This window comes from Lepidothrix coronata, unplaced genomic scaffold (genome assembly GCF_001604755.1).
Source record: "Lepidothrix coronata isolate B3197 unplaced genomic scaffold, Lepidothrix_coronata-1.0 Scaffold17, whole genome shotgun sequence".
Taxonomy (NCBI): domain Eukaryota; kingdom Metazoa; phylum Chordata; class Aves; order Passeriformes; family Pipridae; genus Lepidothrix; species Lepidothrix coronata.
Genome location: NW_016690197.1, coordinates 1,566,152 through 1,589,713, shown reverse-complemented (window position 1 = coordinate 1,589,713; position 23,562 = coordinate 1,566,152). Strand labels below are relative to the sequence as shown.

General features: G+C 41.8%; 2 protein-coding genes across 5 annotated transcripts in view; one reads left to right on the top strand and one right to left on the bottom strand.

Moving 5' to 3' along the window:
- PARG (poly(ADP-ribose) glycohydrolase) overlaps positions 1 to 4,808 on the bottom strand; it is a 64,106-nt gene extending 59,298 nt beyond the window's left edge. For 2 of the 4 annotated variants that reach the window (XM_017807129.1, XM_017807130.1), the window contains exons 1-2: positions 2,232 to 2,310; positions 1,834 to 1,900 (exon numbers count right to left, since the gene is read on the bottom strand). In XM_017807129.1, coding sequence (XP_017662618.1) covers positions 1,834 to 1,900; positions 2,232 to 2,295 — 131 coding nt within the window. In that variant the 5' untranslated portion in view covers positions 2,296 to 2,310. Of the gene's footprint in view, positions 1 to 1,833; positions 1,901 to 2,231; positions 2,311 to 3,916; positions 3,998 to 4,678 lie in introns of those variants that run through there. The other 2 variants (XM_017807128.1, XM_017807132.1) reach the window with 2 other exon arrangements.
- Positions 4,809 to 5,085: 277 nt separating this feature from the next.
- LOC108493561 (mitochondrial import inner membrane translocase subunit Tim23) lies at positions 5,086 to 22,865 on the top strand. The gene is made up of 7 exons (XM_017807126.1): positions 5,086 to 5,213; positions 5,647 to 5,705; positions 8,782 to 8,875; positions 9,116 to 9,200; positions 11,445 to 11,503; positions 13,728 to 13,838; positions 22,274 to 22,865. Exons 1-7 carry the CDS (start codon positions 5,117 to 5,119, stop codon positions 22,387 to 22,389), a joined length of 621 nt encoding a protein of 206 aa, XP_017662615.1. The 5' UTR covers positions 5,086 to 5,116; the 3' UTR covers positions 22,390 to 22,865.
- The last annotated feature ends 697 nt before the right edge of the window (positions 22,866 to 23,562 follow it).

The window sequence follows — 23,562 nt, the reverse complement described above, 5'->3', positions numbered from 1 at the left end:
CATCAGTTATTTTTTAGGAGAAAAATAACTTGATTTGTCCTTGTGTAAGACAGTGCAGGATAGAAATGTGTCCTAATGGTTACACAGAGAAACGAACTGAGCTTTGTATGAGGAGATGAAACTTTTCAAGACGACACAGGAAAGTCATTTCACATTTACGTACTAATTTGTGTGTCCGTGCATTGATAAAGAAAAATACTTAGATGGCACATGAATACTATAAAACCCCTGATTAGTCTTGGTGAATACATTGCTCTGAACAGTATCTTCTCCTGAATGTATTGTTACAACTCTGTATATTACCAATGCAAACCAAACTCTGTGTCTGGTCATTGCCCAGCTTCCCATCTACAGTAAAAAGAAAAATATGCAATTATCACACAATCCTAAATTCAGCAACTGAACATCTTAGCAGATTCCTGAAGGCATTAATTCTCTCCATGAATGATAACAGACCTCTTCTAAAAGACCACTCAGGATTAGGACAGAGCATTCACACCTCTACCACTACAGAACAAAAAAGAAAAAAGGGGGCTTGAAGCAACAGATGACAGCTTGGAAAGGATTTTGGAGGGGTTTATGTTATGATAATTTAATTTCCCATGTCTGCATTTGTTCCTGAAAGTCTTGATGAACAGAAATGAAACTTATGTTACTAGTCCCATCTGAATGACTCTTTAAAGGTACTGACAACATGTGTTGCCAACTTGAGATATCAAATCTAACACAAGGACAGAGTTTAAATTAAAATAGTGATGTTAATTGCAATAGAAAGGCACATGAAATGTTTACATGAATAATCTGCTGCTTAAAACTGAGTAGGCTGTAATTTGTTAGCAGGGATGGAAGAACACTATTTTAAAGGGAATTAAAAAAAATAATTAATTTCCTCCTTAAGCATCCTTTTAACATCCCTGATTTACTGCAACCTGTGAGCCTCTAATTAGCTCTGCATACTTCTGTATTAACCATTAGGATGAGTCTTCCCAGCTATTTTAGCACTGATACAGATTTCAATTTGTATTTATTAGGAAAAACTCAGTGAAAAATAAACTAGCACATTTACTGGCAACTATAGAAAAATATTATCTGATATTGCTCTGCACCACATAGTTAAACTCTTTGGAGTTTAATTTTAACACTGCCTTGCAATCACTGCTCTGGACAGCACATTAGCAAAAAATACCAAACTTTACCTGAAGCCATTCAGCAGCAAAACTTTTGGAACATCTTTCATAAAATAACCTGAATGCACATTTGAGCACCTGTAAATTCTGGCTGAAACCAAATCAAGCTGCCCACATTTAAACTACAATCACAGTCCCATGAGACAAACCAAAATGTAAAATAACAACAAAACTGTGAGTTGACCACAGGACTATCAGCCAAAATCTGTAACTGTTAGTGCCCTATTTTAAACAAAACTGAAAGCAGAGCTGTTGACCAAGGACATAGTTTGATATTACAGCTAACTTGATCCAGTGTTGACTGCTACTGGAAGCAAGTCCCGCTTTGCCTTCCCTTGCTGCAGGTTCCCATCTATTTCTTTGTAGGAACGGCCGTGTTTTTCCACCTAAACTGTGAGATGCTTCAGGAAGCTCTGTCAGCAAAAGGTTTGGGTTTGGGGGTTTAGAGGAGATGGATGGGGGACTAGTTAGCTTTTTGTAGTGAAAGTCTTTCAGTTAGTAACTCAAGGGGATGTGCCAAGGTAAGGAAAGCAGCAGAACTGGGGCTGCCCCTACTTATCCAGCTATACTGGCAACCTGCACCTTTATCTCTCCCCAGACCCACTCACAGAACACAACTTTTGAACAGGTATGCTGTGCATTTTACCTTTTGGACTCCGTTGTCTTGGGTCCTTTATTCTCCAACCAACTGGTAATTGTCTGCTGTTTGCAAACTGAAAAACCACAGTTCACTGGTTACTACATGGAACACGATAAAACTGCAACATCACTGCATAATAATAAGGTAACTTGTACTGGATGAGGATAAAACACCTCAATTAAATCCTCATTAGCGTCTCTACTGTAGGGAGCATCCAGACACCAGCAGTATTAAATCTGCTGTCTCTTTTGTGATGATCTTTATAAGTTTCAGGCTTGGTGTGTGGTGGGTTTTTTTTTTCACCCAACATCATTCTTTTAATATCATTAAAAGGTTAAGAATATACAGTGAATGTCTAGGAAAAAAAAAGGGGGCAATCTGAAGTTTCCAGCCCTCATCATTACCTTTAATCACCACCACACTGAGTCCCAAAACCTTCTGCTGATTTTTGGAACCAAGAGCCAACATGACATAGCTTAAAAGAAACAAAGAATGAACAACTAGACATCTTAGAGGACCCATCCAAGAACCTTATTTGTATATAGCATACTGGGAAACATAAGGCTTAATATAACCATGGCACACACTAGAAGTGACAAGTGCTCCGAAAAGGATTTCTTCTTTTCCCCTCCATTCACAAACAGTTTGAAAAGCTTTTCAGTGCTTACTACCCAAAAACAGCAACAAAACAAAGGACAGAATTTTTTCAGATTTACTACCAACACAGTTCCAGTCTTATCTGTATATTTTTGCACCTCAGACGAGCTTTCAATCGAACTAATTATGCAGAAACCTGGGTGGGGGATTAGGGAGAAAAAACTCAAAGCAGTTATTTCACAACTGGAAATATCTTCATTAGCATAATGAGTTTTTAGTTGTCTTTTGTTTGTTTTATTTAATGGTAATTCCGCAAATGTGGCAACTAGCTTCCATTTGCCAAGAGAAAGTACCTACCTGCTACTGCTGACTGTGCAAAGTGTTCACTCAATGCTTTCAACTGGGCAGGTAACATTTGTAGTGCCCTTATTGTAACAATAGTTTTGCAGAACTTAAAAACCAGTATAGTAGATCTGGCTCTTCTAATTTAACAGTCACTAGGGGCTTTTTCTGCAAATGGAGGTTGTGTAACTTGAATCAAAGGTAGCTTAGGCCATAGGTAACTTAAGAGACATTGTTTCATAAACACTTTCCCACAGCTGGTTATCAAATATCCTCATCAGAGCATACCAGAATTTCTAGAATGAGAAGTAATCTGCAGAAAATGTTTAAATGGTTTGAAGTTCCTCTATAATGGCACAAATAATAGCGCAAAATTGCCATTATGGGACTGGGTGACCAGGGAGCAATGCCAAGGTATGTGTAGGTTACAAGCACAAGGATACCTGTGCCATAATCAATGTTCCAACAAATGCTCAGCCTCACCACACTCAGACAAAAATGGACAGATTTTATGAACTACAATATTTTTACTTCTAAAGACTCACTAAATTGAAGTCTATTAGTCATTCTGATTACCAAATTTCACCTTCCTACATTTGAAGTGTTAACCCAAATTTAAGGTAAGGGAAAAGCAGAAGCCAGAAAAAAAAAAAAAACAACCTGAAAAGACATGTGAAAACATGGGACAAATAAACCTCTTCAAAGGCAGCTGACTAACTCCTGAGGTATAAACTTGTGTTGAGGAAGAAATACTTATTCACAGCACAATAAATAGAAATTATGGCAGCAGCATCACAACCAAATGGCTTTGGTCTGAACTTTAACAACTGAGTAACCACTTAAGTCCTACAGCCAACGTAACACACATCACTTTCACACTGCCAGCATCGCTTTTTGCTGCAGAAAAGGTGGTGAAAACAACAGGCAACAAAAAGACAACACAAACTTACTTTCAGGGTAAACAACAGAACCAGACTTTGCTGTAATTTTTAAAGTGGTATCTAAATTTCTACTCGAGATTCCCCAAATCATTTCCATAAAAGAAACCACTCCCCACAGTCTACCTCTGAGAAAAACAACTTACTTTCCAACCCCGTAGGAGTGCACACCTACAATTACGAACTATTATCTGCTCAAAGTTGCCTCTTACCTGCTGATCACTGGGGTTTAACTCATCAGCTGCAGACAACAGTAAATCTGTTTGGGGTCTTTTTCCCCTTCCCTCCATTCCTCTCTATTCCTGGAAGAGGCACTTTGTCGTGCATTAAAATTTTATTCTGACAGCGTTAGCTCCAAATAAGAAACAAAACTAAGGAAGCCACGTGGGAACTTTTCCGGGCAGCTCTGCGAGGCGGCAGGAGGAGCAGCCACCCCTGCCCGCCCCACGGGGCCAGCAGCTCCGGGCCGGCAGCCACAGCCCATGTGGGCTCCTGTCATTGCTCTCGGCTTTCCCTGTGACAGCCCGGCACAATCCCCGCCCAAAGCCATTTTTCCTGCAGCAAGTATTCGCCTTCTCTCCTACAGAACACGCTCCCTTTGGTGGTTCGCACCTCTCTGGGATGGTTTCCGCTGTCAGTGCAAGTTCGCTAAGAGTCAGGCACAAAACCAAGCTAAAGATCCCGCACCCAGCGCCGTCTCCAAGGGGGAGCAGCACGTACTGACCAGCGGGCTCGGCTCCACGGGACACGCCAGCCCGAAGGAAGGGCAGCTCCAGGGAAGCTCCGCGCAGAGACACTGGCGGCCTCGCCGCCGAGGGATGCCCGGGGCAGCAGAGGCTCGCAGGGCTGCCCCGGGCGGCACAGGGGGACCCGCCGGCCCGTCCCCGCACGGCCACACGGAGCGGCACAATGGGCGGGGGCCACTCGGATCCCGGGGAGCCCCGTCCCGCCGACCCGGGCCCGCACAAACCAACCTTTGTTCCCCACGGCGGTGGCGGGGCTGCCCGCGGGCCCGTCCTGCCGCTGTCCCTGGGCGCCGCCGGGGCTGCCGGGGCCGAGCCGGGCTCTCTTGAGCGGCGGTTCCCGCCCGCAGCCCGCGCTCATCCTCGGCGGGGCCGCCCTGCCCGCCGGGGCCGGCCGGCACCCGCCCCCCGGGGACGGCGCGTCGCTCCGGCAGCGGTTCGACCCGTCCGCATCCTCCGCCCCGCACGCCTGGCCGTTCCCGAGGCGCGGCGGGAGCGGCTCCGGGAACGAGCCGCGTCCGGGGAGCGCGGCTCGCGGCAAGATGGCGGCGGGCGCGCCTCACCCCGTCGCCATGGTGACCCGCAAAGCAGCGCGGCCCGGCGGCGCTTTGCGGCGCTTTGCGGCGTTGCCGGGCGGCAGCGGGCGGTGAGGGCGGCGGGGCGGCCGCCATGGAGGGCGGCGGGAACTCCAAGGGCACCGGGCTCGGCGGCCTCTTCGGCGCCGGCGGGCTCGGGTACTCGCACGCCGACCTCGCCGGGGTGCCGCGTGAGTACCGGGGCAGCCGGCGGGGGCGGGGTGGGGCGGGGGGCAGTGTCCACGCACGGGCAGCGCGGCAGGGCCGGGCGGCCGGAGCGAGGCCGGTCTCGGGGATGGAAGGCGGAACGGGGATCGACAGGCCCGCCCGCAGGAAGCCGGTCCCCGGCTGTTCCTACCCCTGCCGGGACGGGGGCGGAGGGCCAGGCCCCGGCCGTGCCGCGTGTCGCGACAATCGCTGGTCACGCCGTGGCCGCCCCATCCCGGAGCTCCCGTTCCGCTTCCTGAAAGGCCGGGGCCGCCTTGTAACGAGTTGTGCAACTTCACGGCGGAATCTTCCCTGCTTCCGCGCACGAGGTGTGCCCCCTTCTGCCTCACGGGATGTGGATCGTTACTGGGGAAGCTGGTGTTAAAGTGCTCTGTTTATTTGTTTTTTTCCTTTCAGTGACTGGAATGAGCCCTTTGTCACCGTATTTAAACTTGGACCCCAAGTATCTAGTACAGGTGAGACGGGGGCTTGTTTTTACCGTGTAGAACTCGATCCCAGTGTTTGCACAACCACACGTGAACACCCCAAAACTCCTGCAGTGCTGTGCAGGGTGTGCTGAGGTATTGAGTGGTGAACAGTGGAAAGAAACAATTTTTGAGTGTTGTACTTAATAAAAGCTTGCAGTGCCATGACATGTAGAAGACAACCAGTGAAAATACAGAGGACTGGTAAGGCTGTTGTGTCAGTATAAGCCTGCTGCTGGGGAGGAGAGGAGGTGTCCCTCCCTGCCCTGAGGCTGGCACACCCAAGGCACCCTCACAGCAATCCTGGCATTGGTCACACCCTCCCCTGAGCCCCCTCAATCCGTAACAGCAGCCAGAATCTCTCCACTCATCTCATGGATTAGTTTTCTGAAGTGTGAATTTTCTGATCATCATCACAACTGTGAGAATTCTGATGATTCAGGGATTGGTCTCCAGAACTCTGTGAAGCTCTGAACTTTACAGAGGTGTTCGGCCAAACCCCAGACCTGATAACAGGGTTTGTCATCACAGCAGCAGCAAATGTCACACCACTTATGTCATTTCCCAGCTGAAGGGGGACCATCACGAAGTGAAACTTCCCATTTTGTTCTACAGAATAATGGTTGTCACACACAGTTTAACATTACTTAATATAAAATGATGGCACCATAAGGAAAAAAAAAATATTTGAACTTCAGTAGTGTTTTTCTTTTTCAGCAATATTAACTGTAGCTGAAAATGTTTAAGTTAGTCCAATTAGGATGCATGTCTTAATGATTTTATTTAGTTAATATTTTTCTCTATATGTGGCTCATATTATCTGAGAACATTAAATTTTGTAGAATTAGCACAGTTGCATAGGATCTGCTATCTGTGTGCCTTATGTTTGATGGTACACTGTTTATTCTGTACCTGGAAACTCTGAATGGAGTTCTGGGGGCTGTTTATTATGTTTCTCTTTCCTTAGAAGCTGTTGTAGCCCAGATTACAATGTAACACTCCCATAATGGCAGAAAACAGGGGATATGCCTCTTTTTGTGTTCACTAGTGGGGCCTGCTGTTGTTGAGTGGCCAGAAAAATGCTGAGTGATTTAGACCTCTCCCCAAAACACTCTCTGAAGTTGTCTTGTGTCCTTAGTACAGTTTTTCTGAGAACATGGTGGTGTTAAAAGCGGTGTAGCAGAGGCTGTAGAACAAAGCCTGTGTATATACTAAGAGTTTTTAAAAACAGAAGAGAAATTTGCTTTAAACTAAGAGGTGTTGGCATCAGTGTCGTGGTACAGTTCTAAAAATACCTGTTGATGTAACACATAGGCTGCAGTCTGTGTTATAACACTTCCCTGCCTTTAAGTTTAGCACTAATGTGTTGAAATAAAAGGAAAGTGCATTGAAATAAAAAGGGAATTCCATTTAAATGTGAGAAAGTTTCGTGTTTTACCTGAAGAAGTTGCCCAGATAAGCTGTGAGGTCTCCATCCTTAGAGAAGCACAAAACCTGGGAGCAACTGAGTGCCCAGCACTACCTGACCCTACTTTTAGCAGTGTGGGTTGCACCAAGCAGTCTCCACAGGTCCCTGGGATTCTAAATATTCAAGGAAAAAGAAATAGCTAATATTTTAGAATACAAGAACTTAAATTATTGGCCTTTAAATTTAGGGTTTCTGTGAAGAAAAGAGAGGTGAGGGTCTCCTGTGTTCAAAGACCATCTCTTTGCTTTCTGAATGCAAAGGAAAAGCCTTATTGTTGAGAACCTTACATTTTGATTCTGACCTTCCCATAATAACAAATGAGACAATGGTACTCATTATTTAAGCCCCACTTTCTTGGTTGGTCCATTAATGCAGGCACAGAACAAGGTTTTTCCTGCAATGCTTTGCTGCCTTCCAAGGGTAACATGCATTCTAAAATAGCATTTTATAATGCTATGGCAGAAGCCCAGAGGATGGGGCTCCTTGGTTGTTGTTATAGAAACTTAAATGTTACATACAGACAAGGATTGGTTCATCTTGACTTTTGGGGCAGTAGTGAAAACTGTTAGAAGCTGCTAACTAGTGCATGCACTGAATTTCTTCAACAATTTAGTTAGAAGGAAGATAGAAACCATATTACAGGTTCAGTTTATTGATACAATATTCACAGTTTTAGAAGCTGTATATTTTTCCTGTATTGCCATCCACATTTACTGTCAAGTATGGACCAATAAAACCCCTTGGAATGCAATTCCTTGAGCTTGCAGTTGTTGCAGTCATGTATCAGTTACAGAGGGGGTGAGTAATACTATGTCTGGAAAGCACAGAAGCATAAAAGAGATCTTGCTGCTTTAGCACCTCATCAACACGTGCATCCTGTTCATGTCTAATTGAAAACTTTCTTTGACCCACCTTAATCTCTATACATCTGCTGGTTTCTCTACAGCTTCTCAGGCCATTCACAAGGACACAAACCTGTCTCTGTAAGAGGAAGATGCACAAGTAAAAAACTACTGACCTCACCTGATCATTAATTTTGAGTCTATTCCTTCTTTTTTCACCTCTTCAAAATAGGTCACTTATTTCAGTGCATGGAAATACGTCTTTTGGCACAAAAGTAGTTTTTCTTTAGTGTCAGAGTAGTGAAAAACCTTAATTAAGGCATTATTGCATCAATATAGGTTGCTCAGTGAGGAAACAGTGCTGCATAATCAGAAAACAGGAAGGTTTTTGGAGGGCTTGTTTTGCCTGCTGGAAGATGTAATAAATAATTAGGCAAACAGTCATTGAAAACAAAAACAACCAACAACCCACGCAGTATGAGTTCCTTGGCTGACTGATGTAATTTCTAAAAATTAAGAGAGCTGGGGAAAAAAAAAAAGCTCTCAGTTTATCTTTTTAAAGTCCTTTTTCACACTTAATAAAGCATACACATACTGTATTCCCTCTCTCTGCTAGTGTAGGCAAGAAATTTCCAGAAACACTTGTATCCATCTTTAGTTCATTGCATGAATTAAAGAAAAAACATTAATATAAGCCTACATTTTGAAGCAGGTATGCTTGGAAAATACAAAAGCATTTGTTTTTGTTTTCCCTCAGGACACAGATGAGTTTATCTTGCCCACAGGAGCCAACAAAACTCGAGGCAGATTTGAGCTGGCCTTTTTTACCATTGGAGGATGTTGTATGACAGGTAGGTGGTTGTGTTTTCCACTTTTCCCAACTGTCCAGGTAACACCTGTGCACTACAGTAATTGATAAGTTTGTAAATGTCTTGTTCTGCAAGGCATTCTTTGTTCTAGTCTTAAATGAACAGATATTTGACTTCAGTATACACTGAAGTCTACTCTCAGTATTTGTTTCTAGTATTGTTTCAGGGATTTTTTGTTCCTTTTTCTTCTCAAAAAGTAATGACTGATGTTGTGCCAACCAGGGGCAGCGTTTGGTGCACTGAATGGTTTGAGACTTGGCTTGAAGGAGACACAGAACATGCCGTGGTCAAAACCTAGAAACGTACAGTAAGTGTTCCATCTCAAAGCAAAGTACACCTTAGTGACAGAGCTCTTTCTTCCACCTTGTACAAGATCAGACATGAATATACTGCAAAAATAAATGCCCTTTTTTTCTTCAGTGGGGACAAACAGGAATCAATATTTGTCTTCAACAAGTTAGCAAATGTTTTTCATTATAATTATGTTCAGTTCAAGCTTTTTGCTTTTCATTTAGTCACAGTTGGTGTGTCCTCTGACTTACCTTAAATACTTGAGAATAAATTACTGCCTTGATGTTTATTAAAAATCTACTTCAAAGGCAAAGCAGTGTTTTTATATGTTGAAATACTCCCAGAGGCAGCAGAGTTTGCTTTGAGCTATTTTTTGCTGTCATTTTTCTAGGAGTGAGTCTCCCTTCTTTCCCAAGCTTTTCAAAACCAGGAGAAGATTAAAATGCAGAAGATGGGCCTGCCTGGATTTGCATTAGGGTTGACATTGGTGCATGCTGCTCAGCAAGTGCTGCAAGGTGGAAATTGTTCTGGATTATGGCATCCATGAACACCCATGGCATTGCCATGATTTCACCTTACCTGATTGTTTGACAGAAAGCAGTATGAAACAGGAACATTTTTTTCAACAGGATGGTTCTTCTAGAATTAATGGTAGTTTAGACACAACTATAAGAAAACCTAAGTGAAGGAGCTGTAGGAAATTGGAGGAGTGGAATGATGGGGGGAAAACAATTTTCACTCCCAGAATACTTGGTAACAAGGGAATTTTAGAGGAGGAACTTATTATTTTCTCGTACAGTTTATACTGGGTCTGCCCCATTTTAAATTCTATTTCTGTATTCAATCCCTTTATCAAAATATTCACCACTATAATTACAGCTCTTGTCTAGATGAACAGAATTGTATATGTATTTGGAATGGACAGAACCATGTTGTTAAGCACAAACTTTGGCAGGTCGAGGCCAGGAGGTGGCAGTCAGTGCACACCCTGCTGTTATCCTGGCCCTGCAAGGGAAAGGCCTGCTGAAGGTCATCACCCTCAAACAGTGCATTAAGTTCTGTGTTTTCCTTATAAGATGCAGGGAAGAGACCTGCCTAGATTTCCTCCAAATTTATCCTAACTCTGCACAAATTTTTTTTTTAATGAATTTGAATCAAGTATCTCAATGTGTCATGGTTATGAAAATTATCAATTTTCTCATCAGTTCAAAATTGATGTAAAGTTAAGAAGTGGGTTAGGGGTTGTAATTAAGGACAGGTTGTCAGTACCCTAACCTCTTGGATTTTTTTTTCTCTTGTTTCAAAACGAAATTTTCCATTATTGTTTAGTTCATTTCCTAACCATATTCAGTAATGACCTGTGTCCTAACGAAAAGTATTTTAAAAAAAAAAAGGAAAAATAGTAGAAAATTAAACCAGAAACGACATAACGTGTGACTTTTTTGCTTTAAATGATAAACCAAGTTCCAGTGGTAGTCAGCTGTCCAGAGCAATACTGTGCCTGTGATAGTGTTACACTGCTGGGAGATAAAGATCAGTCATTTCTTCTGGCTGCTGTTGTCCCCGCTCTGGAGACAGCTGAGGCCAAAAAGAAGTGTCCCTGTGCTTCTCTGAGAGCGCACTAGAGGTTTCCTTTCCCTCTGTAGTGCTAGTCTGGGAGCATACATGCAGACATAGCCAGGGTTCTTCACCTTCTGTTGGTGCTGAGTTGGACAAATGGAATTCCAAAGGATTGCCTCTCTTCTTCCTGACTTGCTTTAGTTTGGAATTGGTTTTAGTCTCACACCACTTGGCTCAGGCATCGCCCCACTCCCTGACACATGGTCCTTCTAGAAGGGCACTCTGGCTTTCCCAGAGGTCTTTTACCCAGTTACCTCAGCAAAGGTGTACCCATCATTCTGGTAACTCTGTGTAGTCACCACATAAGGAACACCCAGGGTTAGAAGGCTATTTGCAGGGAAGAGATTTGAGTCTTGGCAAGGGTCAAGTTTGCCCTGAAAAGAGATAAAGGTTTTCTTAAGATTTGACAGGACTGAATATTTGCTTTCAGTATTGCCTGCACACTATCCATGATAGAGATTATGTATTACCAAGCTGTGTGTTTTGCCTTAGTGGTTTGTTTTGAAGAGCTTTCAGTTCATTATTCCAGTTTTATTAACCAAATGTGTAGTGTAAACACACAAGACCTGATGTCATAAACACTACCTTGATGTAAACACAGAGCAGTAAACATTTTCCTACCTTTTTAACTCCTTTTTAGAATTCTAAATATGGTGACAAGGCAAGGAGCATTATGGGCTAACACACTGGGATCACTGGGTAAGTAAAGTCATTCTTTTGTAGGGAAAACAATTTACTTAAAGATGTAATTATTGGGAAAGTGTATTTGTGTATTCTCTAAACAGAATTCTCTAAATTTTAGTTATTAAATCCATTGTGGAAAAAATGCAAGTTTTTTCTGTGGGACATGAGGACATTTCAGTAGACATCAAAAAAGAAATTAAAGGCTAAAATAGGGTTTGAAGCATAAGTAACCAAAAGCCTTTAATTAAACCTCAACGTTTTTACTATATTACAAACAAGAACTCTATCTGTAGAGTAAAAGAAATAACTAGAAATTATAGATAATGCTTATTTGTTAATAAATTACAGTTAATTCGCAACTTAAGGCAAAAAAATATAATTTAATACTTCTGAAGTAACTTTTCTAACCTACAGAGATCATGTGATCAACTGCCTGATGTTTGTTTCCATTTGAAGAGTCAACAAAATATTTATCTGAAGTAGAAAAGTGATAGTGATTACAAAGATTTATCCTTTAATGATGGCCCATTAGCTAGAAAAGTCACATATGACACCACCAACTCTAAACCTAAATATTGCTCATAACTAATATGGGTTAGGAAAAAAGAGAAAAACAAATTATCAATAACCTGTATGAAAAAGAGACTTTTGTGAACTGGGGTTTGGGTGGGGAATGGGCTGTGAAATAAAATCACATCAGTTGCCTTAGAAAAACTGGAGAAGATTTCATGGAAGTCAGTGAAATACCTAATGCCCTAGGGAGTACAAGCTCTTTGGCCTCCCCCTACCCTGTTTTCCCAGTCTTAAAGACCAGAAGTTACACAGTACCTTTGAAAGGAGAAATGTAAAACTGATGAAATTATTTTGAAGAAGAATAATGATTGAACTCGTTGCCCTACAACATTGTAGTGGAACTTAGCAATATTTAAATCAGATGACATCATGTAATATATTTGAATTTTGAGAAATGCATCAAAGCATAAGTTGCATTTATTACATTTTGTTTCAGTCTTATTTCTAAAGAGCAGATTAGCTGCCATTCAAATCAGACATTACCTTTTGAGGCATAGTAGAGAAGCCACAGAGACAGGATTCTGAACTACAGCAAAAGTGGCACTTGTTTCATAGGAGATGCATTGATTGCCTAGTGAGTTTTATTGTGCCATTTTTTGGTTGGTTGGCTTTTCTTATTTTTTGTTCCAAATCTAATCAAAACATGTCTGAAAACTGAGATGCAGATTCACTGCAGTTCAAGGTTCCAGTTTAAGTGACACATTAACATGTTTTTTCAGCTGTGTTTGAAGAAAGATTACTCAAGAAAGTGTTTGTGCATTCCAGTAACAAATTGTTATTTTCCTACAAAATGCAGCCTCCAAAATCAGAGAGTTGAGCTGAACTTTAACTTCGGGGATTTCGTATAGCTCTGTCTTGTCGTAGCTACCAGAGAAGTTCCTTTCAAAGGAGCTGAATTATTTTTGCTTTTGGTTTTGCTTGTCCAGCATTTCTGTATCTCAAAGATTCTTTTTGTCACTACTGACAGTTTTTGTCATTCTGTTCCTGAACAGGGGCAACATCTGTGTTGAACTGCTTAAAAAAATTATGTTGAATTCAGCTTTTCCTCCCCCTCACTCTTAATACTACTTGCTGCTAAGGCAAGCTAAAATACCATTGCCTGTGTTGAAAGGAGAAAGATGCTGCTGTTCAACTCTTCAACATTATTGTTGTTGTTCAGGAATGATTTACATGCTTTTTAGCAGAAGTAAAGATTTCAAATTGTCAGCATGAAATACAAGTGGGGTTTTTGATGTCTTTCATTTAATGCGTGAAATACACGAGGGATGGTGATGGTGGTGCCTTTTCCCTTCATCACAATGCATAGATGATAGATGCATCCATACTGAAAAGCCCATGCATTTTTCTTTCTAGTTGTCTAAAGTTGTCCCAGAGCAAAATGTGCTCTAGGGATAAAGTTTTCATTTTCCAGCTGCTGCTTCTCTGCCTGTGCATGTCAAATCGCAAGCAATTCAATATTAATTTAAACATCTATAAAATAGAAAGAGGTCTGAGGAAAAAACCACCAAAGGTGGGATTTTTCAGAGGATTCCTCTCCTTTAAATAAGCAGAAAATCAGTGCTTCAGAAGCACAGTCTAAATAGCTACACCAAGCCTGGATTCCAAGCCTTGTGTCTCAGGCAATGGGGGTTTTAACTTGAGTTTTCTTCATCTTTTTTTTCCCCAGCTCTACTTTACAGTGCATTTGGAGTCATCATTGAAAAAACACGAGGTGCAGAAGATGACCTGAACACCGTAGCTGCTGGAACCTTGACAGGAATGCTATACAAGAGCACTGGTAGAGTAGCAAAGTGTTTCTCCTTTTCCTCCTCTTGTACTTCGTCCTAGTTATTAGGATCCTCATTACTTCTACTAAATACTGTCCTGCTCTGAAAATTGACAGTGTAAAAATGACTATGAGCTCAAAGTCCCCTAACACAATGTTTTTTCACACAACTAAGACTACTTAAGGAGAATTTGCACTTTAAAAAAAAAAATCAAGCTAAATTAAATTTGATTCTTTCCAACTTGCACAGGACTGACAATAATCATGAGAGCCAAATTATGACTGTTATACCTATATACTGAAGAAACACTCAAGTATTTACTCAGGTCTATAGTAGAGTTGTGTAAAATACATACCCACCTCATTCTACCCATGTTTTTCAGCGACAGCAGGAATAAAACTAATTGTTTCCCAAGTCCATGAGTGAATGCAGGCAAAGTAAGTGGGGGCAGGGATGGAACACACAGAACATAGAGCTTGACTGCATGAACATGAAACTTTCTACAGGTGATTCACGTGATAGGAATTCATGGGATAGTAGCACCCAGAGCTGCACAAAACCCTACACACACTGAAACTGATGTATTTATGAAGTTATTACTTAGCTCTTGGTGAAACTGTTGTCCTGTGGTAGGACTCTGGTCTTTGCATAGTGATCAAAACCAACAAACAACATCATTTGAGAACAGCATGGCTTTAAGGTTAGTTTGCTGATGCATCCTGAATTGTTTGCAGAAGAGAGAGTCTGAGCTTCATCAGCAAAATGTCTGTCAACACATGTTCAAAGCTTGACCATTGGAGGTGTCATCTTTTTTAGAGGACTGCTGGGTACCACAGACTGATATTAGCACATGGAGTAAAGCCTTAAGTAACTCAATAAAGGTTTGGCTATGTGAGTCACCTGCATTTTACTAAGGAGATAATTTTAGAATTAACCTATGTACTTCTGCATATCTAACTGAGCCTCAGTGTCTCAAAAGCATTCCTGAAGTCCAGCTTTATATATGGGACAAAACACTTTGAGCCATCTTATTTTCCTGTTGGCCTAGACGAACTGAAACCAAAAGTAATTGGCTTCAGCAGCCCTCATAAATACCAGCTTGTGCTCTTAACTCTGCAAGGGCACACAGCTCTATTGTAATCTGCTACTTCCTTGGGGTTTCATGAGTGATATGACAGGTTAGCAATAACAGCCAGATAGGGTAGCAGTGTAGAAGTCTAACATTTTCTGTAGGTTAATAAGAACTGCCATCTTAGTCTCCAGCAGAACTTTCCCCCTTACCTTTCCCAAGTATAGAGCTGGCATTACGTGTAATCTTGTTTTGTCACAGTGCAACCACAGATAACTCCCCCAGTCACATGCACAGTCATCTGACACTACTGAAGTTCTTCTAACCAGGACACAGTGGGACTTTCTGTTTTGTAACATAAGATCTACTGAGCTAATAGTAGCACTGATAAAGGCAAATGTAGTCAGTAAATCTGTATTCATTACAGTATTGTATTTCAAGTATGTGTCGTGCATATGAACCACAGTGCAGAGAAACTTAAAAGAAATAAGTTTTTCACCATATGCAGGAAATGTGACCTCAAAGATCAAGGATTAGTTCTCAAAGTGAAAAAGATTATATTCACATCTGTTTCAAGAATTTAGTTCCAGTCATTTTTTTTTTTCCTTTCATGCACTGTCCCTCTTGCTGCTTCTCCCATTCTGCCTCTCCTGTCACCTTATGCCAGAATGCCCTTTCTTATTCTGTATGGTAAAACTTCTAAGTTCTGCCTTTGCTCAGCATCAGTGTATATATTCACCTAAAAAACCTTGAATATTTAAACCATGCAAATCATCAGCACACATCTGTGACATATCAAGATTGTAATCATTTCCTCTGTTACATGGAATGCCATGTTGTGTTGGCATAAAAAAAAAAAAAAAGGAAAAATTAAAAGCTGTCAAGGACACTTAGTTATAAACCTCCATATTTTAGTGTCAGCTGGAAACTCCCACAAACATGCCATTGCAAATCAAGGCTGTTCTGTAATTCACCAAGTATAGTTACAGAGTTGGAAACAGTGCTGTTCAAACACTCAGATTTCCCACTTCCATCATTCCTGCTTTGTAAAGAGGTCGGGAACATACTTAAGAAGAAACCTATAACGTATGGAGGTCTTTTATTATGACTTCATATTTAAACACAGCACTGATGGAAGAATCACATCAGCAGCCGTGCTGCACTGAAAAATCCTCTTGTGTACACAACAAAACCTAGAGTGAATTTCTTAAACAAATGATAAGCATTTGATGAGTGACCAGGGAAAAAAAAGTAGTGGGAAGACTTTTTGAAAGCTGAGATTTGTTGCCCCAAACTGGTCCCCATTTTCACAATTTGTCCTTGTGGAAGTGTTAATCATTACCAAAATGCCAGGAGTCAAACAGAACGTGTTCGTTCTAAAGCCATTGGATTGTGAGCAGTTTTGTGCAAGGCTACTTGACACACAGGCTGTATGTGAGAAGATAAAAGAGGATTGAAAAGTCTGCAAGTGAGGACAAACTGTGGCAGTTCAGCCTCCCCCCATGTTCACTGGAAGTGGCAGTAGTCACTGGAAGTTCCCCATTGCAGGTGACTAAAGCCATTAAATCCCCATCATAAATCAAGTGTTAGCTGGAATCCATCTCCCCACCCTGCATGGCTTAGGTTAACAGACAATGAATTGAGTTTAAACATAAAACTGATATAAGCAGTTTTGAAACATCATACTGGTTGATTCCTCTGACCAAAGTGATCTCTAGCTTTCACATTTGTTTTAAATTAAATTCAATACCAATATTACTTACTAGATTTTAGCCCAAATGTAGTAATGAGAGTACAGTATTAACTTGTTTCACCAGACTTACAGCTTTAGGGAAGCAGCTTTTTGAGCTCACCACTTAACTTCTACCCAGAACATTCAGTTTGAGTGACAGACAAAATAAAACCCTTTGCGTTCCTCTGTCAGTGGCATATGTAGTAGAAATGTTACTGTGACTCGGCCAATTCAGTTTGAGTTTGGCTAAAAGGAGGTCTGGATATCCCAAGTCCACAAGGATGGTTTTTCCATTTAATAAGATACTATTCTTTATTCTTCAGTTTCAAGAAAAGGCAGAAATTAATATCTGTTATGCCAGGGTTTTTTCTGATAAATGTTAGGAAGCATAAATACATCTTAAACAAACGTTTAGCCCCCTTGCCCATGTTTTCAACCTCTTTTCTAAGCCATGCATCTTTCATTTCCTCACAATTTTACTAGTAACCAAAAGTAACAAAAGATGATTGGCACCGTGCACTATGTTATTATCTCCCACCATGAAAATGCACATGGTTCAAGTCATCATGTCACCAGGGTACAGCTGGCTGAGGATCTTGCACTGCTCAAGGATTGATCACTCAGGAAAAAGATACTGAGCCAGGTGGGACTTTGGTCTGACCCTGTGTGACAGCCATTAATTTCTCACTGAAATTCCTGACAGAGACTTCAGTAAGCAAAAAAGTTAACTAACCTTTACCTCTTATCTGAGGGTTACACAGGTTGTAGATGTTCTTTTTCTTAGATAATTACCCCTCCCAAGGTTAGGGGTAACAGGAACAAAAGTAAAGTAGTGCTTTGGAAAAACTGAATTACTTTGTTTTATATACTTTTGTGCAGTAGGAACTGATACTAAGCACAGCATCTCATGCCTTTTGCACAATAGATGTTATGTAATTTGGTATATGAAGTGTGTGTGTCCGAGAAGAAGGGAACTGCATGCTAGCAATAGCTGAAGGTCGTAGTTGTCATTTTAAGACCTCAAAACACAGCCCTGAAAAGTCAATACGTTATGAATTATGAATGTTTTATTGCCAGCAGTAAAGTCTGGCTGGAGCCCAAGATCAGTTCTGTGACATTCAGTGGGTAGTTCAGGGCAGTTGTGTTAGCTGACTACTTCTTGAGCTATAAAAAGCCTGTTCCCTTTGGGCTCAACCTGGGTTTTTCTTTGGGCCGGACAGGAAACATTGTTTTCGTGTTCCTGTGGCGTGGGGAGGGGGAAAGAGGAGCTTTTGGGGGACTGCTACAGGTGTGGGCCTGGGATATCTTACTGTTCTGCATTATTTGGAGAAAAGCAAGTAAGGGATTTGCCTCTGAACATTGAAGTTGAGGGCTGTCAGGCATTTTAGAAATTAAGAACCTCTTAAAACCTCTTTCAGCAGAACAGGTCCATAGGATTATCAGTCAAATGGTGTTTAGTGAAAGGATTTTGTTTCAGATCTGAAAGAAGGAAGAGATAAGGGCAAAGTACAAGCAGCATGATAGCTTGTTGAGGCTTTCTTAGTTACATGAGGACTGATGTCTAAGAGTATGAGTGGCCACTGAGAGCAGTGCTGCCTTCAGTGCTGCCCAGCTCTCCTAGGCAGGAACAATGAACTGAGGGCTCATTCCTGCAGGGATTTGCAGGTGCCATTTAAAGCAGCTGAAGTAGCCTCCTGTCACTCAGGTGCTGCTGCTTTCACTCAGTGAGAAGATAGGAAATTTTAATCATGTTTGCAAAGTAATTTCAACAGCTCTAGTACTTCTCAACTTGTAAATTAAATTGTAAATTCCTACTGTTTTTCTAATTTAGCCTTCATAGCACAGTAACTACAGGAAATGTTCCCTGTTTCAAGCTTTGTTGTTTCTGTATTTTAACCACAATACTGCCTTAGCTGCAGCAATATGAAAATGGAGCATGCTTTTTTGGAATGTATCTTGCTTCCATATATAAGTTTATCAATTTCCTCAGTAATTTCTGTATCCACAGACTTTGCCCACACTTTAAAGATTTCATAAAATAAACACCATGGAGCAGCAGGAGGAAACTGTTCATATTTTCTAATGACATAGGCCCACTAGGACTACCTATGGATGTTCAAACAAATGTCTTGATGGTTCAGGTGGTCTGGTTAGCACCACTGTGCTTTAATTTGGAACAAAACTGAGATTGTACATTTGAGAAGCTGAGCTCAATAAAAAAATATTTTTGTTCCTGGAAGCCTGAAAGGAAGAGAAACTGTTTTCATTCAGAGTATCCAAGAGAGAGATTAGAAGACAGAAAACTAGTAACTATTTAATGATTACACTTCTTTTGTTTGGCATGAGTATGCCAGCCTGAGGTTTCAGTTAAGGTATTTCCAGTGTTTGCTGTTGGATGGTTCTTGGTTCTAACATCCCAGGAACTGTCCCAGGATAGTGGAGTAACATTCTGAAAATTGAGACCGCAAGGTTCTGAGGACTTTGCCCTCATGTTATGGCATGTAGTGATGGTTTTACCTACTGCACAAGTACAGTTCAGTGTTAGGAGAGGCTCCTACCATGAAGAAACACAGGGCTGTGCTGTTGGAATGCTGTGTCATAACACAGCTGCATCGGAATGCAGTGCTGTGTGTCATGGCACGGTGCACACCAGAACCTACTGTAAATGCACAGAATAGAGACAATACCTTATGGTGAAAGGGTGCAGCAGCCAAAGCCAGAGAACTGAACTCCCATTTAGAGAGCATCAGATGTATCTTTGGAAACCCACAGCAGTTCTCAACTATTGTGCAAGGTGCCTGGTCTCAAAATACCTGCTTCCAGAAGCATCTGTCAGCTGGAACCTTTATCTTACTGGGACATACAAGATTAGAGGCTCACAACCATGTTTCAGCAGGGTTTGTCAGGGCAGACTTGGTATCAGAGGCTTGCAGAGAGAGTGATTGCAGAGGAGGGGTGGGAACATGTTCTATCATGTAAACACAGCTGGGATGGGAGTGGAGAATTTCTTTTTTTATTTTTCTTAACAAGTTAATTTTCCTCAGAGGGCCTAACATTTCTGCCCAGCAACAGGGCTGCATTCAACAGTGCATTACTGTTTGAAGTCTACCACAGACCTGCACGTACTTACTCAAATGCAAATCTGACTGGTTAGGGAAAGTTTTCTCTTTCTCTTTTTTTGTATTTACCATGGATAGCTCAGAAACCAGGACAAACTGCTACAAAAAAAAAAAATAAAAAATTACTATTACTAAAAAGTTTTGTAGCAGAAGCATAGGCAACCTGGTAGGAAACATTTTTTACCTGTTTCCTTGGATATTTTCTTTCTCAGTAATGCACAAGTTTAGTTCCTGTTCACAAAACATCTTCAGCAATGTCCCCAAGTTGTCTGCCAGCCTACAGATGACTTTAGGCCCTGAAGTTGACACTTGTAAGCGGGTTCAGAGCTGCCATCCTTACCTGGCTGACCTCAGCACATGGAAATACCAACATCTGTTGTGTTAGAAGTAGTACATCTTAGCAGAACTGTGCCCTGGGTCCACATGATGCTACAAAGTGGCTCAGCTATCCAAATTAAAGATGATACCTTTCTTGTACAATCCTGACTTCACAGAATCTAGAACCAAGCTCAGTCAGCTTTTGACTACCTGTCCTTCCATAAGAATAGGATTTTAAGAGGAAAGGAGAAGAATTGAACCTGGGGGCTGAGGGAAGGACCTATGGGAATAGTCATAGCTCTGTCTGCATTGTGCTGTGTGGGGATGTTCCACATTCTGTGCGTTTCCCTGTACACCCTAATGGTTATGAGCCCCCTTTGGGGCTTTCTGCTGTGATCAGTTGATTCCTGATAACAACAGAAAATCAGGCTCTAATGTTTTATTCATTTTTCCCCAGCAGAAACGAGGAGTCAATATTTTTACAGATTATCTCAAATACTTGTTTTGCACAAAGTGTCCTTTAAATTTCACCTGTGGCTTTTTGCCAGACACTGCTTGCACTTGGTTAGTTTTGTGTACCCAGCTGCAACCCCTTCATATGAAAAGCTTTTTGTGCAACAAATTCAGGATCAATTAGCAAACACAGAAGTCTACATTTGCTTTCCTAAATGCTGATTTAGGCACATAGAGCATACTCAGTAAGGCTTTTCTTAGAGCTGTTGAATTCTCAGCAGTTAGGGTGGCAAACTTAGGCTTATACACCAAAAAACTCAAATGGTCACAGCTGGTCTGGGAATGAATTTTTGAGAAACTATGACTAGACATGGCTTCTAGTATCAAGTCCCACTTCCACAGCTTCTTGGTTTTATTGTGTGCCTGGGCAATAGGAGGAGGTTTAACAACTCCAATGAAATCCATTTTAACCTTGCAACACAGGTAACACAGTCTCAGTCTAACTGACACCATCAGCTTTGTGCCCCAATACAAGCCTAAAAGCAATTCTGTGAGACAACTTTATGACCCACAATGGGGAAAAAAAATAAAAATCCCTGATTACTGAGATGGATTTGCTTTCAAGTTTGAGGAACCTGAATTGCACTGCCAGTTTCACCAATAAGGCAGACAGGTTTTATCTCACTGTCAGCAGAAACTGGCCTTGTTCTATACACTGTACACATTATCTAACTTGCTTCAGCTGCAATGATAAACATTGCAGAATCAACCTCAGTGAAGTTTTCCTAGCATTGGGGGTCATACTCTCAGCTGTGCATTTGTGGTGCATTCTGGGAGCTCTACTGAGGCACTTCCTACTACTGAGGAATAGAAGCATTTTGCTGTTTAGTAAAAGCATCAGAAGTCTCTACTTCTGCCCCTGTACACCCCAACACTTACATGGATGGAATGGAGTTGGGGTGCCATCTGACTCCCAGCTTCAGCCACGTAGTAGCCAAACTTGCCCTCTCTTTTTGCCTTACACTAAGGTGCTCACAAACCTTAATCACCTGTTGTGAGGTGATAATTTTGAATATTAATAAAACTAAGAATATTAATAAAACTAAATAAATTGGTCAATGTACATCCTAGTAAATTCTTGCCAGTTAATCCCTCTCATCTACTTTTTATTTTTTTTTTATCAAAGGGTTTTAAAATTCCAAAGACACAAAAGCAGTGATAAGTTCTGCACAATGGCCCTCACAAATCTCTGGAGCCCAAGGCCATGTCCACATCAGCTGCTGTTGTGTTCACTTATTTCCCTCCTGCCCTTTCTCTTTCCGCCCAGCGCTAGTTACCATAACTGAAAAACATATTCCTCCTCTGAAAACCTAAATGGAAGAGTTCTTACAGCAGGAAGAGATCATACCTAACTGTAAACAATTGTGTTAAGGACAGTTGGAATAGATTGGGAAAAGCCATCTTTGCTTCCAGGGCTCTATAGTGGTTCCATGAGGCACTAGTGCTAACACATTTTGAGAGGAAGCCATAACAGCAGAATTAGTGTCAGGATCAGGAACGACTGACCTCAAGCCTGGCAGCAGGTTTGAGAGGAAGGTAGAATTAGCACAAGGACCCTTTCTGGAAAGTTACTCAAAAAAGAAAACCTGTTTCATTAAAATGTCTCTGGATTTAGAGATCTTCTTGGAAGTGCTGTTGACTGACCATTTCCTCAAATGTAACTTCAATGAGCTTTACTGTTTTTTTCTGTTTCAGGTGGAATGCGTGGGATAGCACGAGGTGGGATCGCGGGTCTGACGCTGACCGGCCTCTACGCTCTGTACAACAACTGGGAGCACATGAAGGGCTCCCTGGCCCGGCAGTCCCTGTGAGCAGGGCAGAGGACACACTTGCATAGTCACCAATCAAATCAGTTGTGAGATATATCTGGTGCCCCTTCCTATTTTATTTACAATTAGTGTGAAACCGAAGGAAGCTGTGCTGGGAGGAACCTCTTGACACCGTGTAGCTGGACTGGCCCTTTCCTTCCCACCAGCCAGTTGCTGGAGAGGCAGCAATATTTGTTGGACTTGCAAGTGAACAGAGTGGCCACCAAGACAGTCTTCCTGGCACGCTCACCAGCCAGCCCTGGGCCAGAGCCACAAGGCCTGCTCAAGTCCCGCTGCCAGGTTTGTTGGGGCACGGCAGCGACAGCCCTGTAATAAAGTCTGTGTCCATAGACCATTCCCTGCAGCCTCAGCACACATCACCTGGCAACTGGCACAGGGCAAGGCTTGTTACTCTGACAGCACAAGGCAAGCTATAAAAAGGGACATCATCATTAATAAAAAGGGTGGTACTTACTCAATGCCATTTCTATCCTTTGCTGTTCCTACTACTGGTAAGACAGAAATGTGCTGCATCCACTGACTTATTTATGGATTTATTTTGAAGGACCAACGTGATAAGATCCTGGGGGAGTCAGTGGGTGAGGAGAAGTGGACTAGCAGGCTGAGGGTCTCGTAATGCATGGTTGTGGTGGGGCATAGCAGGGCTTCCCTGCACGCCCTTATTTGTGCTAATAAATAAGGAACTGGTTGTTTATGGATGAGGTACAGTTGCTGTTGCAGAACAGCTGCCAGTGGATTATCAAAACACTTGGTTGCTCCAGTATCTCAGAGCTCATTTAGCCAACAGTTAAAAACCGAACAGTATAAAGACCCCTCTCATTGCTTATTACAGGACTTTTAATTAGCACAAAGCTTTTTGCCTGAAATACCATTCGTAAGGTTTTGGCAGAATGAAGGCTGTGATGAACCTAAACCTTCTCCGGTGTTAAAATTAAACCATGTACCAAGCATCATTTGTGCATAAATTAAACAATAAGATGTTAATGAGTTCAGTAATTAGAGTTACTGTACAACAGCTCATTCCTTCAGTGTTTAAAGAATTAATCAGGTAAATCATTAAACAGGTCTGAAGACAGGGCAAGGAAAAAACAGGAAACTCACTGCTTCGCAGACAACTTTAAGCTAAACAAGAGTCTACTTTGAGTTCTCCCTCCT